This window comes from Terrapene carolina, unplaced genomic scaffold (genome assembly GCF_002925995.2).
Source record: "Terrapene carolina triunguis isolate 2854851 unplaced genomic scaffold, T_m_triunguis-2.0 Scaffold53, whole genome shotgun sequence".
Taxonomy (NCBI): Eukaryota; Metazoa; Chordata; order Testudines; family Emydidae; genus Terrapene; species Terrapene triunguis.
This window is the reverse complement of record NW_020664404.1, coordinates 8,469,161-8,485,126: the sequence shown is the minus strand read 5'-3', so window position 1 is coordinate 8,485,126 and position 15,966 is coordinate 8,469,161. Positions and strand designations below refer to the sequence as shown.

At 52.7% G+C, this 15,966-nt stretch overlaps 1 protein-coding gene across 1 annotated transcript in view; it reads left to right on the top strand.

Moving 5' to 3' along the window:
• The window catches only part of CUNH8orf58 (chromosome unknown C8orf58 homolog), a 22,548-nt gene extending 13,832 nt beyond the window's left edge, over positions 1–8,716 (top strand). The window contains exons 3-7 of the mRNA XM_026657405.2: positions 3,490–3,654; positions 4,092–4,281; positions 4,950–5,062; positions 5,785–5,903; positions 7,622–8,716. Of these exons, the coding sequence (XP_026513190.2) occupies positions 3,490–3,654; positions 4,092–4,281; positions 4,950–5,062; positions 5,785–5,903; positions 7,622–7,724 (690 nt within the window). The 3' untranslated portion in view covers positions 7,725–8,716. The remainder of the gene's footprint in view (positions 1–3,489; positions 3,655–4,091; positions 4,282–4,949; positions 5,063–5,784; positions 5,904–7,621) is intronic.
• The last annotated feature ends 7,250 nt before the right edge of the window (positions 8,717–15,966 follow it).

The following is a 15,966-nucleotide window of genomic DNA, read 5'->3' as shown; positions in this document are numbered from 1 at the left end:
GGAAAAAACTTAAGTTTCGGGTCAAAGTAAAGGTTTGGTTTTGATGTCGAGGTTTTTTATTTTTGAAACAAAATGGAAGGAAATTTCAGGGGGAAAAAAAGGCGTTTTGAATCAAGAGACAAGGAGGGGGAATTAACATCTTTTATTGGGCCAACTTCTGTTGGTGAGAGAGACAAGTTCTGAGCTCCATAGAGCTCTTCTTCAAGCTTGAAAGCTCCTCTACCTCCCCCACCTTGTCTGTCTCCTATCCTGGGACCCACGCGGCTACAACAACACAGCAAACAATTTTCAATTGAATCATTTTGACTTGTTTCTTTGGAATGTTGTTGTCCGTCTCCCCGTCCGTTGTGTTCCCTGTGACCCCCTCTCCCACCCCCCCCTTCAGGGTGCTGTCTCCGAGTTCCTGAATCTGCATGCTCCACGTTTTGGCTGAAGGGGTTGCCCAGCTGTAGTCATGAGGTTTCACCTGGCTCCAATGTCCAAGTGTCCTGGTGATTCCTGACCTGAGATGCAGTGCCCTGTGGTCATGTGACCTCGGTTCTCTTTGGTATGGGGGCAGTGCCAGTTTCCCCAGGATGGCAGAGCCCTGCAGGGCTAGCCTGTGGGTCATTGAAAGGGAATTTTCTGGGATCCTGTCTGTGCCCATTGTCCCCTTCTCCCCCCCCCCCCCCGCAGCTGCTTTGCTGGTGCACCTGCCTCTCTCCAGAGCACTCCTTCCAGGATCCTGATGCCATGTGCTGGTCCATGCAGCGTGGCCTGCTTGGTACATGCTTGCAATGACTCATTAGGGCTATTGCTAGTGAGCTGGGGGTAGAGCTCTTAGGCCTTACATCTGTGCCTGGCTCTGCTGGGTTAGTGGCGGTGTGGGGAGAGGCCGGCTGGTCCCATCTCTTCTCACTCGCTCCAGGTGGGTCGGCTCCTCCTTTGCCCCTTAGAGGTCCCAGGATGTCTGTGGGGCCTGTCCAATGTACAGAGCCCTCTGGGCATGCTGTAGTTCCTCGCCCGGCATGTGCTGATGGACAGTGGCATGTTGGGGTCATCCCCCGCTCTGACTGCCAGAGTGAGGGGCAGCTCCTACAGGCTAGGTGGGGGTGGCAGCGCAGCCAGGAGCTGGCGGCAGCACTGGGGAGGAAGTTTTGATGCTTGGCCTGAAGATCTGAAGCTCTTTATAGCTATTGATAACCCTCACCATCCTCCTGGGAGATCCCATAACTCTGCTACGGGATGAGGAAACTGAGGCACAGCGAGCCAAAGCAACTTGCCCAAGGTCTGTAGAAGCGGAATAGAACTTGGGAATCCCGACTCCCAGTCCCCGGCTCTGTCCCCTAGGCTGGGTGTATGTGTGTGAACAGCCTATCAGCAAAGAGCTTAGGAGAGAATGGGAGGAAAATATTTCTGTGGGTGCCCAGGAAGGAATTCCCTCTGCAGTGAGCAGGCAAGGCAGGGCATTGTGATGTGAAGAGTGGCATGGCAGGCAGTCCGTCGTAGCTTGAGAGGGGCAGGAATACTGTGGGCGAGGGCCTTCCTCTCCTGAGCTGGGAGCCTTAGCCGGGTAGAGCTGCCACTCCCCTTGCCCTGGTGCCAGTCTGTGGCTGTGAGACTGACTGTGAAAGCCAGTGGGGTCGCTGTGATTGCCGTGAGCCATGGGGAAGTACTGTGCAACTGCAGGGGGGCAGTGAGAGGGGACAGGGGTCAATGAGCCCCCCCCCCATCGTTGGGCTTCGAGGGGCCGGGATACCACTAGACCGAGCGGATGAGATCCTGCGTTGCCAGACAGAGCAGCCTGCTGCCGGAACTCCTCCCTGCTCTTCTCCCCTTCGCTCTGTGGGGGCAGCTCTCCAGCCCCCTGCTAAGCAGTTCCCCAGGCAGGAGTAGCGCTGTGCAATGCTTGCCCAGCCTGAGACCCCCTTCCAGCTGCTGAGACTATCCAGTGTCTGGGGCCTTCCAGGGGCTGGGCGTCTGGCATGGGGGGTTGGGACACAAGAAGGCTGGGTAGATACGGAGAGGCCCATTGGCTCCCCACAGCCCTTCGGACTCGAAGCATAGGATCTGTGGGGGTCTGCTGGGCTTCCCTGTCTGGGTTGGTCACTGGCTGGAGCTCTGGCCTGTCACCTGGAGACCCCAGAGCTCAGGGCTGCAGGCTGCGTTCCAGGGGTTGGTCCAAGGGCCAGAGGCCAATGGCAGTGGCAGGGTACAGGTGCCACGTGGACAGATAGATGCTGGACCCATTGACCTGAGATGGGATTGCCTGGCTGAGAGGAGCTGTTGGGTGGGGAAAAGGCTGCTGTTCCATGGACTTTGTGCTTCCCATCCTCATAACAGGGGGCTTGTACTCCCAGCTGGTGTGGCAGCAGGCAGGGCACTGCTGTGAGGGAAGTTCACAACCTCCCCAGTCAGCAAAGCGGGGCAATGACCTGAGGGAATGTAACCTTCATTCGGCCCCAACCCCAATTACACAGTGAAGTGTTTAACCACGCTCTGAACGCAACCTGTCCTCTGCTGCGATGTGTCCGTCCACGGCTCTGTCCCTCCCCGGTGCAGTGCGTCTGTCCGCTGCTCCGTGCTGGGAAGCGGGAGGAGGTGTAGGGCTTGGGTGTCTCTGTAGGTCCTGGAGCGATGGAGCTGGCAGAGTCCAGCCACTGCAGCTTTGGCTCCTTGCTTCCTCTTAGAGCTGAATAAGGCCTGAGCCCCATCTCCTCTTGGATTGTCCCTGGCATAGATCCAATCCCTCCCCCCCCTCCAAAAAACCCACAAACAACCCACTCTACCTGTGTAAGGAGCAGGATGGAGCCAGCCTGCATCAGGCATAATTGGGATGCCCTAGTTTCATAATCTGGTTTAAACCCCTTAAGCTGCTGCTATCTCTCTAGCTACCTCTCCAGAGCGTGTGTGGCTGGGGAAGTGCCAGCAGTCAGGGGGCTACAGGGACTGTATGTGGGGGAGGAGGAAATCTGACAGGGCCCCCAGCCCTCCCCCGGGACTCCTGCAAATCCAGATGTCCGGCTAGGTGCTTCGCTCTGCCCTGGCCTACCCCTCAAGGGTGTGTTGTGGTGTGTTCATGGCACGGACCCTGAGGCTAACACTGTGGGAGAGGCCGGAGGCGGCTGCATAAGCTGTTTGCATTGGTGCTGTTCCCGGGGAGGCCAGTGTGGAATCTGGGAGTCAGGAACTGATGCAGGGGGTATTGCAGTCTGAACACAGCCCCTGTTGGGCGGGTTCTGATCTGTCCCGTCCTGGCCACACCATGGAGATCATCCCCAGCTGTGTGTTTCTAGTGCACTCCCCATGGGATGGGTCCCCTCCATGGACCTCTCCCCACCCTGCCCCCCAGGTTACTGCATTTGTTTCTGGGCACCTTGACCCCTTGCAAGATGTTGACAAACTGGGGGGAGCAACAAGTGCTGCCCTGGCTGGAGCGACTGAAAGCTGCAGGTCGTGCCCTGTCCCCGACGCTGCCCATGTCTGACACTCTGTGCTGTCATCCCCCAGGTGCAGAGAGACCCCTCTTTAACCCTCCCGGGCCAGGGCCTGCGCTACCTGGAGCACGTCTGCCTGATGCTGGAGAAGATTGCCCAACTGCAGCGGGCCAACCTGCAGCTCCAGCAGCAGCAGAAGGTGATGGAGAGCCGGCTGTGGGGCCAGCAGGCTGAGAACGTAAGGATGGCCTTGCGGAGGGCACAGGGGGATGGGCGTGGCTAGGAACCAGGGTGGGAGGACAGTGGCTAGGTCTTACCATTCCTTAAGGGAGGATGCAGCTGCTTGTCCAGTTGTATCCCCCAGAAAGGGGCGCTGCACACCTTGCAGTTGTGTGATCCCCTTGGAGGAAGGTGGGGTGTGTGTGTGTGTGTGTGTGTGTGTGTGTGTGTGTGTGTGTGGGGGTCCTCTGTCCTCTTAGATCTCCAGCCATGGTGGGGCTTTCTCAGATACTTTTGAGGAGCTGGTGGGGAGGAGGAGGGGGAAGGTGGGTCTTCCCTGGGCTCTGGGATTCCTTTCGCCATGAGGGTAGGGGTGGGAATGACTAGGGGTCTCCCCTCTCCCCCCCAATCCCTGCAGCTGCTTGTTTCACACCATGCATCCTCTCTGCCTGGCAGGCGGTGCCCTCTGAGGAGAGGCCATGCAGAGCCCCAGAAGAGCGGGGGCTGTCCCAGCCGGAGCCTGAGAACAGGGCGGAGGTGGAAATGAAGGAGGAGGATTTGCCTCTGGACTCTTGGAGGCCCCACCACTTCAGGGCGCGCTCGGCCTCAGACACCGGGGTGCTCCAGGACCTGACCAGGAGCTCAGGTGAGTGAGCCCGGCTTGAGTAGCAGCCCCAAGACCCAATCCCTTCCCCTGCATGTCCTGGTGGCTAGGAGCTCCCGACTTGTGCCAGGGGAGGGGGGGAAGAACCCCTCCCTCTCCCTGCACCCCTGAAATTAATGAGACCCATGCTGTGCAAATTGAATGTCCTTGCTGGGGTGGCTCATTCCTTGGCGAGGGGGACAGGGCTGCTGCTAAAGATTTCTCCACCCTCCCATGAATATGCCCCCCCCCTGCTTCCGATCTGGCAGCAGCTCCCTGGGTTTCCCCACTGGCCAGCTTTCTCCCTGTAGAGAAATGCCCCGTGCCCCCTTGGGGCTGGGTGTGCTGCCCCCGCTGGCCTGGGGAGAGCGAGATCCCAGACCAGGAAGTCTGTCTATCTCCCATCCCCTCTGGCAAATGCCAAGCACAGGGTCTCTGGCATTTAAAAAGGCCTGGGCTCTGAAATTAAGCTTGGTGAATGATGACTGAGGCTTTTCCCAGGTGGGTGTGCAACTCTGAGACCATTAAAGCAGGGAGTACTGACCCCAGGCCCTGGCCATGTGGTGCTGGCCCTAGTGCTAGATGGCCTGGGTTCTCTCCGGGGGGGCTGCATCTGGGCTGGTCGCTTTAACACAGCAGATAATGGTGCTGATGCTGTCTCTTCCCTGCAGAGAATGAGCCAGTCTGCTCCAGGAAGCCGGCAATGCACTGCGTCAGCTCACCCACCCTGCTGGATCAGCCGGATTGGGGAGCCCATACCCTACCGCCAAACATGAGACCCAGGGTAGGTTTCATGCCCTGCAGAGCGGGGGGGGGGGGAGAGAGGAGGAGAGGAGAGGGAGAAAACAAGGATCCCCTAAGAATTCCATGTGAATCATCCTGATGCTGAGAAGACCCTGTATGTGCATCTAGTTCTGGTGCCCTTCCTTGCCTGGGCTGGGCCAGCACTTACCCAGTGTGTCTAACTCTTATTGCCAGAAGCTGGGAATGGGCGACAGGGGATGGATCACTTCATTACCTGTTCTGTTCATTCCCTCTGGGGCACCTGGCATTGGCCACTGTCAGAAGACAGGATACTGGACTAGATGGACATTTGGTCTGACCCAGTCTGGCCGTTCTTATGTTCTGTCTCTCCCGGTGCCGCTTGCTAAGCTGTTCCCCAGACGAGAGTAGCGCTGTGCAATGCCTGCCCAGCCTGAGACCCACCCCACTTCCAGCAGCTGCAGGGGAAGTGGCTTTTTGGAAATGCTTCCCGACAACCAGCAGCTGAGACTCTTGTTTATCCCTTCCCCACTGCTCTACCCCGGGGTGGGGTTTGGGGTTCCTCTGCCCCTCCCAGAAGAAAAGCCCTTCTTTCTGCCCTGTCCATGTCTCCTGAGGGAGAGTTATCCCTGAGAACGGGGACTGGGTGTTCGAGTGCCAGGGCTCTGGCTCGCCCCTATGTGGCAGGAGAAGCCGCTGCCCTCACTCCCACCTTCCTTCACCGCTGCCGTCTCTCTCCCTCAGAACGACCGCTCACACTGGGGGAGAGTCAAAGTGCTGATCAACAGGATCACCAGGAAATCCACCCGGGCCAGCGAGCCGTCCCCGTTCGGGGAGTCTGCCGTCGACAGCAGACAGTGTAGGTAAGGCTGCCCCAGCCTAGAGACTGAGTGGGGAAGAGAAGGCAGCTCCTTGTGAATAGACTGCTGGGAAAGCCCTGCAGACCTTCACCCCAGCTTGGGTACGGCCGGGGCAAAGGCAGGGCAGGCTCCTCCCTGTGCCACCCAGCCATGCTGGAGGGAGCCCAAGAGGGGGGTCAGTCTCCATGGTCCACTTGATCCTTGGCCTCTCTGTTGAGGAGGCCAACAAGGGTCCCAGGTTGTCCTGTCTGTGATGCAGATTCCAAGGCCAGAAGGGACCATTCTGATACCAGTCTGGCCTCCGGCCTAGCACAGGCCAGAGAAGGTCCCCAGAATAATCCCTAGAGCAGATCTCTTTTTATAAAAAAAAAAAAAAAAAAAAAAAAAAAAAAAAATCCAATCTTGATTGGAAAAGTGTCAGTGCTGAAGAATCCACCATGGCCCTTGGTTAGTTGTTCCAATGGTTAATTACCCTCAAGGTTAAAAACATACCCCTGATTTCCAGTCGGAATTTGTCTAGCTACAACTTCCAGCCACTGAATTGTGTTAGACCAGGGGTAGGCAACCTATGGCACGCGCGGCGAAGGCGGCACGCGAGCTGATTTTCAGTGGCACTCTCACTGCCCGGGTCCTGGCCACCCGTCGGGGGGGCTCTGCATTTTAATTTAATTTTAAATGAAGCTTCTTAAACATTTTAAAAACCTTATTTACTTTACATACAACAATAGTTTAGTTATATTTTATAGACTTATAGAAAGAGGCCTTCTAAAAACGTTAAAATGTATGACTGGCACGTGAAACCTTAAATTAGGATGAATAAATGAAGACTCGGCACACCACTTCTGAAAGGTTGCCGACCCCTGTGTTAGACCTTCCTCTGCTCAATGTCAAGAGTATTAAATATTTGTTCCCCCTGTTGATACTTAGACTGGGATCAAGTCACCTCTTCACCTGCTCTTTGTTAAGCTAGATACATGGCGCTCCCCGAGTCTGACGCTAGAAGGCAGGCTTTCTCATCTTTTAGTGGTTCTCGTCTCGTCTCTGCACCCTCTCCAATTTATCACAACATCCTTCTTGTGGGCGGCTGGCCCCTAGAACTTGTTTCACCCTGGCCACCAAGCCATCAGCAGGTGGGAGATCCCTCCTTGGTCACCACCACCCCGGGACCTAGGGATGGGAGGTCCCATGTGCCATTCCCCCGCAGCCAGCCATTTCCCCCCAGGAGCACCCCCTCCTGAGAGGCCTGTATATGCTGCCTCTCCCTCCAGCTGCCTAAGGATGAAACCCTGTACTGGGCAGGTGCCAGGCACGGGGACCCTGGGAGCAGCAGCCTGGCAGAAGGAGCAATGCATGAGCTGTTCGAGGTCCGGGGAGCCTGGGTGTGATCTGAGTCAAGGGGAAAAAGGCAGCTGAAGCCACTGCCCCCTAGTGGTGCAGTTGGAGAAGTGCCTCCCAAACCATCTGCCCTGGGTAGGGCAATGCAGCTGTCTCTCTGCAATGGGGACTGAAAGGACTGGCTGAGGGAGAACTGAAGGGGACAGCTGTTTCTCCCTGCCCCGTGCCTCTTCCGGCTTGTGATAGGGTGGCAATGGATGGCTGGGATCCACAGGGCTGTGGGTGTAATTTGCTGGCCTGGGATTTGACAGGGGAGCACGTTGCCCCGGCACTGATATATGGTGTCCCCCGCCTGATGTTTTCCACCCCCTGCTCTTCCCTTGCAGTCTGGAGGCTTCACTGGAGAAACAAGGCTCCCACCCCAGGAGGAGCTTCCTGCCAGCGCTGGGGGTGAAGAAACACCGCTCGAAAACCCTCTCTGTGCGCTGAGCGCCCCGAGGCTGCGGGAGCCTCTTGGAGACCTGAAGGATTTAAAGCTGCTGAGCCTTCCCTGCCATGAGCCGGGGAGCAGTACACACACTCCACGAAGGGTCCCCTTCATCCCACTGCCCCCTCAACGCTGGTTCGGATTGCCCAGTCTCGCCTGCTTCGATGAGGTTGACGGGATTTCTGGCCCTTCCTTGGAAAAAGGAGGCAGCAAGGGGCGGGTGTTGCTCTGTCGTCTGTTCCTGTGGAGCTGTGGCATTGAAGCCAAGCAGCTGTGGATCAAGCCTGCTTAGACATATGAACGCTGGGGTGCACGCTCTCCCTACTAACCCCTCGCGGTGGGCATGCATAGGAGGCACGTTCCTCCATTGAGGCAGGTCCTCAAGGAACCTGGTTTAGACCCAGCAGTCTCTGGTGTCTGTTTCCATCCACTCTCCCCGTCCCACACACACCCTTGCCCAGCATCTCCCCCTGGGTATGTCTGTCTTCAGCAGGCTGGTTCTGAAATCTTGCTACTTCCTTGCTTGCAGTGTGCTGCTGCAGAAGCTAGGAGGTGCTCTCACTGCTAGCTGACTCTCTCCCACCACCTTCCTCCTCCTGTGACTGCAGGCAGCTCCAAGGCTGCTCTTGGTATCAGGGTCTCAACGGTGGGTAACAAGGAGCATTGACCACTGGGCCGCTCTCCTGCGGACCTTAACTGAACTACGGGGCTGACCTGTGTGCCACCGAAAGTCTCCCTCCCTCCTAAGGGGATGTCCATCCACACTCCCATTCTGTTCAGACCCCTGTCTAGGCTGGGATTCCAGCTCTGGGGGTCTCTGCACAGCAGTGAGAAATCCCCGGCATTGTCGAATGCGAACTAACTCACCTGACAGCTTAGTCCACCACTACTAGCCCCTGGTCATTTTGTAAATGCGCCAGTGTATTTGTATGTAATGTATTTATATGGCCTCATGGAGAGAGGTGCTTATGGAGGCTGATGGATTCTTAGACACTTAAAAAAATAAATTACCACTGAGTTTTGCATCCTGATCTGTAAAGCGAGAGGTGGGGGCATCCTTCTTGCTGGGGGGAGGGATAGCTCAGTGGTTTGAGCATTGGCCTGCTAAACCCAGGGTTGTGAGCTCAATCCTTGAGGGGGCCATTTAGGGATCTAGGGCAAAAATCTGTCTGGGGATTGGTCCTGCTTTGAGCAGGGGGTTGGACTAGATGACCTCCTGAGGTCCCTTCCAACCCTGAGATTCTCATGCCCCCATGCTACTGGGCGGTAGGTTGGCCAATGGGGAGTCTGTGCATGCAGGGCCTTTTTGTGTGATAGGACTCATGTGTGTGCGCTGTCCTGGCAGCTTGTTGGTATCCGTCTACCATGCAGGAGTCCCCGGATCCTGGCCTCTCACGCTCTGGCCTGTCAATATTGGGGAGATAACAGCTTGGCCTAAGAGACCAGTGCAGCATGAAGTGCCATGTGCTGCTACTCCAGCTGAGCCAGCCCCTCTGCTAGGGCAAGGGGTGAATTGGTCATCCACTGTCAGCCTCATGAAGGCTTTGTGACCTAGCCATACTCTCTGGCCGCAGAGGAGTCTGCGTGGGAGCGGCACTGGGGACAAATCAGCGGTGTAGCACATAGGGAGTTTAACACGTACTGGAAAGGTAACCCTCTCCCCACCAAAGGAGGTGAGCTAAAGATCCAGGCTGCATGGAGGACATTAATCAGGAATCTCTTCAGAGGTGATGACTAATGCATGGAGCAGAACTGCACAGGAATCAAGAGAAGATGCAATTGTGACCGTGCTCTTAATGCTGAATGCCCACGTCTTCCAGGATCCAAGGATGTTGGGTACCTGGAGTAGGGTCAGCCCCAGCACTGCCTCCTGTCCTGTGTATTCCTGCTGTTGCTTCTGTCTCCTACCCACTCCCCATTGGCATCACTGATACCTGTAACTTCTGATACTTAGCATTTATAGAGCACTTACCAGCACTTTTCAGACGTAAGATCAGCCATGATGGGTCAGACCAAAGGTCCATCTAGCCCAGAATCCTGTCTTCTGACAATGGCCAATGCCAGGTTCTTCAGAGGGAATGAACAGAACAGGTCATCATCAAGTGATCCATCCCGTCACCCATTCCCAGCTTCTGGCAAACAGAGGCTAGGGACACCATCCCTACCCATCCTGGCTAATAGCCATTGATGGACCTATCCTCCATGAACTTATCTAGTTATTTTTTGAACCCTGTTTATAGTCTTGGCCTTCACAACATCCTCTGGCAAGGAGTTCCACAGGTTGACTGTGTGTTTGTGTGAAAAAATATTTTTTGTTTGTTTTAAACCTGCTGCCTATATTTCATTTGGTGACCCCTAGTTCTTGTGTTAGGAGGAGGAGTAAATAACACTTCCTTATTTACTTTTTCCACACCAGTCATGATTTTATAGACTTCAATCATATCTCCCCTTAGCCATCTCTTTTCCAAGCTGAAAAGTCCCAGTCTTATTAATCTCTCCTCATACGGAAGCTGTTCCATACCCCTAATCATTTTTATTGCCCTTTTCTGAAGCTTTTCCAAGTCCAATATATCTTTTTTGAGATGGGACAACCACATCTGCACAGAATATTCAAGATGTGTGCGTACTATGGATTTATATAGAGGCAATATGATATTTTCTGTCTTATTATCTATCCCTTTCTTAATATTCCCAACATTCTGTTCACTTTTTTGACTGCCGCTGCACATTGAGTGGATGTTTTCAGAGAACTATCCACAATGACTCCAAGATTTTTCTTGAGTAGCAACAGCTAATTTAGACCCCATCATTTTATATGTAGAGTTGGGATTAGTATATGTATAGTGAATGATGAAGCCTCCTGACCCACAGACCTGTACAGAAGTAACTATAGCTGAGAGGCAGAGTAGAGAGAAGTGATAGAATAGAGAGGGAGAAAATGGAATTTGGTTCTTGTGCTCACATGATATATATCTACAGCAGGTGCTTGTGTGTGTGGACAGACCTACTATCTAAGGAGCGTGTTGGGCTGTATAGACAGGGCAGAGACGAGGGGTTAACCCTCTTCTGGCCCCAGGAAAGATCACAGCTTCCTCAAGTGCAGGGATCTGTAAGGTAGCTGAGCCAAGCCATGTGTGGGAAATTAACGAATCCTATTCTTCCAACATGAGCCCAGGGGAGTTGTGGCAGGGAGAGTGGGGAGGAAGGCTCTCCAAGGACGACGGGTGGAGCCGAGAAGAGACCTATCCTTGCTGCAGTTCTGCCAAGGTTGAGCCATGCGCTCTCATGGTTGTTGAGGCTGGCCTGTGACTTTAGTGCTTTTTTTTTTTTTTTTTTTGAGACACAGACCTAGTTGAATTTGGGCCCTGTGTAAAAGCAGCTATTTTTCTCCCCCGTTTTTCAATAATCAATACTATACAATTGTGAAAACTGTGCCTACCCTCTGCTCTGACGGGCTTATCTCGGGCTTGCGTCTGCATTAAAGCTTAGCTGCCACTTCCAAAGTGAGCTAGGCCTACCTCTGTAAGGAGCCAGAACCTGGCTAGCTCGCGTGTGCTGCATCTGGCTAGAAGTGGAGCTATTCTCACAGTTCTGCTTCCTACTGAGAAATTGGGCTGGGGGCAAAGGGGAGAACCTATCCTGAATGAAAGTGGGGAAGGTTTTAAATTTAGCCACACGATGGCAGTAACGTTTCCATTATAATCCTCCATGCAGCTCCCTGGAGTAGATTTGCTGTTCGAGATACACTCCATTTATTGCTCAACCTCCTGCATGGTTAAATGTTTCTCTGTGTACATGGGGAAAGGATTTGGGACGAATTAAATACTTGCTTAAAATAAGGCATAAATCATTTCAATTAACAGGTTGCATATGGTCTTAGTGTGATTATGATGTAGGGGTAATGGCTATTCGTAGCAGCTCACCTGCTATCCCTTCCTGGGCTGGGAGTAATGCACAGGCACTGTGATTGTTAAAGCTGACTCGGGCTATGAGACGTAATGGGTCAGTTTTGTGGGGTGGATAGTGGTAAGATCTATCTGCCAGAGCTAAGGGAAAGATTTAAGTTGGGCCAGGGCCGGGCCAGCCTTTGAGAGTCCAAGGAGCGAATTCCCAAAGGGCCTACTGGCCTCTAGAATTAGATCTACAGTAAAACCTTTGTGAGAGACCACCTATGACGAGTGTCTACAGGTAGAGGCCATGGACCATCACTGCTCTCTGGTGTGCAAGCTTTTGAAGAGAGGCGACCGCTTTTGATAACTCCCATGAGTGGTTGCTCTAGGCGGAGAAATGGGCTGTGTCCTACCCCTGGCTTACTGATGGAAATTACTTTGGCTGGAGTTCATCAGCGGTGTTCACCCTCCTCCCTCTCTAAGCACAAGGGGTACACGGTGGCTTGTCCCAGTAGCTGGAGGGGTGATGCTACGGCCGTGTCCTTCCTCCCGGCTCCAGCCTGGGCTAGAGTAGCAGCCACTCTGTCCCTCCAAGTCCTGGGAGCATTGGGCGGCTTAACACTAGTGAGGGAAATGCCCCTTCCAACAGCAGCTGCTGTCCCCTGAAGTGTGCAGGCATTGGGGGTCACGGGGGCCTTAACACTGCACCCCCACCTTTACTCATCCCCCACCGCTATTACGGGGAGAGCAGTAAAGAGCTATTGCATCACCAGCGCTCACAAGTTTTCTTTAGCTGAAAGAGGTCACAGGACTTTGCAAAAAGAGAGAAGTGCCCCGTTTTCCCCTCAAAAGGATAATTACTAAAGGCAAAGTGGTGATATATTTTGTGAGAGAGGCTGTGGAAAATTCAGTCCTCTACCCCCTCTGTTCCTTGGCGTTGAACATTTAATAACTTTCAGGAGAGAGAGGAGGAAGTGGAGAAGAGGTGGGGGCAGGGTCTTGGGAAAGGGGGTGGAATCGGGGCATACCCCCTCCAGCCCCCTGCTGTGAACTGCTCAGGGCAGGGGACTGGGAGCACCCCCACAACCCCAGCCCTGACCCCTGCACCCACCTCACAAACTCCCAGCCCCCTGCCCTGACTCCTGCAGCCCCCCCCACGACCCCAGCCCTGACTCCTGCACCTCCACACATACCCAGCCCCCCATGCCCTGACTCCTGCACCTCCCCCACATCCCACCCCTCACCCTGAGCACCAAACGGGAGCTCCTGCACCCTCTCCCCCCCCCACATACCCACCTGCACCCCTCACACCGAATGGGAGCTGCCCCAGGTAGGTGCTCTACACCCCAACCTCCTGCCCCAACCCTGAGCCCCCTCCCTCATTCTAGCTCCTGGCCAGACCCCAACCCCCAGCCTGCTCCTGCACCCTATCTCCCGCCTAGACCCTGTACCCCCACCCTCAGCTCGGTGCAGAGAGAGGCAAAGAGAATGGGCTAGAACCAGGGAGAAGGTAAGTACCCACTCTATGTGGGCAGGGGTGAGGGGGGGATCCTGTTTACCCCCTCTCCAGCCCTGCTGCGCTTGCAGTTTACTCCCGGCCCCTCCCTTGCTCCAACGACCAACCCTAGCTCCCGCCCCGCTGTGGTTTTGCCCCCAGCCCCTGCCTTGCTCCAGTTAGCAGGGACTAATCCTCCTCCCATGCTCATCTCACCCCTGGCCCCTCCCTTGCTCCAGCTGGGAACCAATCCTTCCCCCACACACACCATGCCCAGCTGTCAGGGTGGATAAAAATCAATGACTTAAAAAAAAATCAGATTTTTTTAATTTAAATAGTTCCCCCCCCCCCCCCCCAAATCCAATCTAAAGATAGTTTTAATTAAGGTACATTATATCATGGAATAGGGATTATAAATTCTGATTCTATAGTATGAGACTATATTCATGTAATGTTTAAGAAAAGTTTTGTAAATGAGTTCTAATAGTTCAGGGCTTGTTATGCAGACAAAACTACACAGGATCGTTTCAGGGGGCAAGGCAAAGATGCCACATTTATTATGATAACAATTTGATCTATAACCACTAGCTAATACCTTAATACTTATACACACACCCAGATGTTCTGCAGCTTCTGAAGAGTTACCAGTTCTGAACATAGCTTGAGTTCGTGGCTTGGGATCGTAGCTTGTGGCGGCTAACTGGCCAGGAAAGCCGGGCACAAGAAAGGGCTGGGTCTGCCCTCTCATGTTGGCAGCAGAACGTTACCCTTCCAAGTCTTCCATCTCACCCATCCTTTTTGTAGGCTTTAGTTTGAATCCAGAGTCTATAGGTCTTGCTGCTGCTTCTGGGTTCGGTGATTGATTACCCGTCAATTGCAGACGTGATTTTCAGCCTGGGTTTGATCTTCCTTCTATTGTACCTTTGTTCTTTTCTTCTTAGGGTGGACTCTTCTTACTTTGTTAGGGCTCTTGTCTGCATCTTCAGCCGTTGGTGTTTGAACTCTGTTTCATCAGGACAGGCTGGTGCTGGAGGTTGATTCCATCCAGGGCCGGCTCCAGGCACCAGGCAACCAAGCACATGCTTGGGGCGGCACCTGGTAAGGGGCGGCCAATCTTGAGGTGGCGGGGGGCAGCGCGGCATTCCGCGGGGGGGGCGCTCCGGCAGCGCGGCGCTCGGCGGGGGGTGGGCTCTGGTGGCGCGGCGCTCGGCGGGGGTTGGGGGGCGGCGCTTTTTTTTGCTGCTTGGGGCAGCAAAAAAGTTAGAGCCGGCCCTGATTCCATCATCCATACATACCTCATTCACACATCTCATCTAAACTAATAAGCTTACAGCAGATTTTTGCAAAAATGAAGGTTGCAGCAAGCTTTTACAAAATGGAGTAAGTGTTATAAAATGGAGTTTGAATTACAATATGGCAAACAGTGAACAGAAGTAGACAAGCTTAGTGAATGGCAAACAGTGAACAGAAGTTACAATGTAGGCAAGTGTAATGAATGGCAAACAATGAACAGAAGTTACAATACTGAAACAGTGCAAGTCTCAGTGATTTAAGCAGGAATTGGATTGACAGTGAAACTTACAAGGGCAACTGGCTGAACAGCTATGGCTCTTAACAAGCATTTTCATTGTCAATTAGCCAGTTATTGGGGTAACCAGTTTTATGAATGAATGTTGTTTAATTCATAAAACTTTACTTATGAAGTTACATTAATAAAGTGAACAATTAAAAACAATTTCATTCATCAGTTCTACAGGCTTAGGGACCCAATCTTATGGGGTTCTACAGACTTCTGTATAGATTATTTAGGTTAATTTTTCTATCTACCCAATGGGACTCAGTGCTCAGTCTAGAAGATACCATCAGAGATGCTTAGTTTTGCAGTTCTCAAACTGTGGATTTGTGTCTCCAGAGGTAACATGCTTGTTAACAGCAAAAATGGTTTTAAATAAATAAATAAATAAATGTATAGAGGTGAGAAATAACAGATCTCAACTCTACTGTCCCTCTGCAAATTTGTGTACACAGGGTCAACCCCTTACCTCTCTTTAAAAGTGGAAAGTTTCAAAAAGTTCAATGAATAGAAGATTGTTGGGGGCAGAATAGATCTGGACATAAATGTGAAATCTGGAGATACATGTGAGAAGTGAGGGACATGTTTTTTTGTTAAAATATTATGTTTGCTGTTGAAGGAAAAAAATCCAGAATACTTAACGTTATTGTTTTAGTTAAATAAAACAATTTAAATGTCTGTCTGGTGATGTTCTCCTCCTAATACAGCCTGGCAAGAAAATCCTCCAAATATTAATGATTAACCTGTTGAATTGGAGATAGTTCACCTCCCAAATGACTTCATAAATATCTGCTTCAATTATCTTTGGTAAATGAAATAACTAAACAATCATTCATTTTCTGATATAGCTGTAAAACTCATCTGAAAAGTTTTCAAAATAAATCGCTGTTTAAAAATGTATAGTGTGTATTTTCTAAAAACAAAACCTAAATCTATCTCTGAGTTGTGAAGAATGTGTTTTAAGGTTATAACAACCACCAAGAATGGACTTTTATGTAGAAACCTATGATTAAATTGAGTCTTCCAAACTAGTGATTTAAATCAAATCCACCCTGCCTGCTGTGCTCTTGCCCCCATCCTCTTCATTCCCCAGGGGGGCCTACAAATATGTTTGGGGCCGGGCCCACAAAAAGTAAATCCGGCCCTGGCTACTGCGGGCGCTGGGGGGAGCTGAGTAAGGCAGCTGCAGGGAGGGGGATGTGTTGGGTGATGCACAGTTGGGTGGGATTTGGAGAGGAGGGGTGTCTCCTTGTACACCTGATGGTGTGGGAGGGTGCTGCAGGACT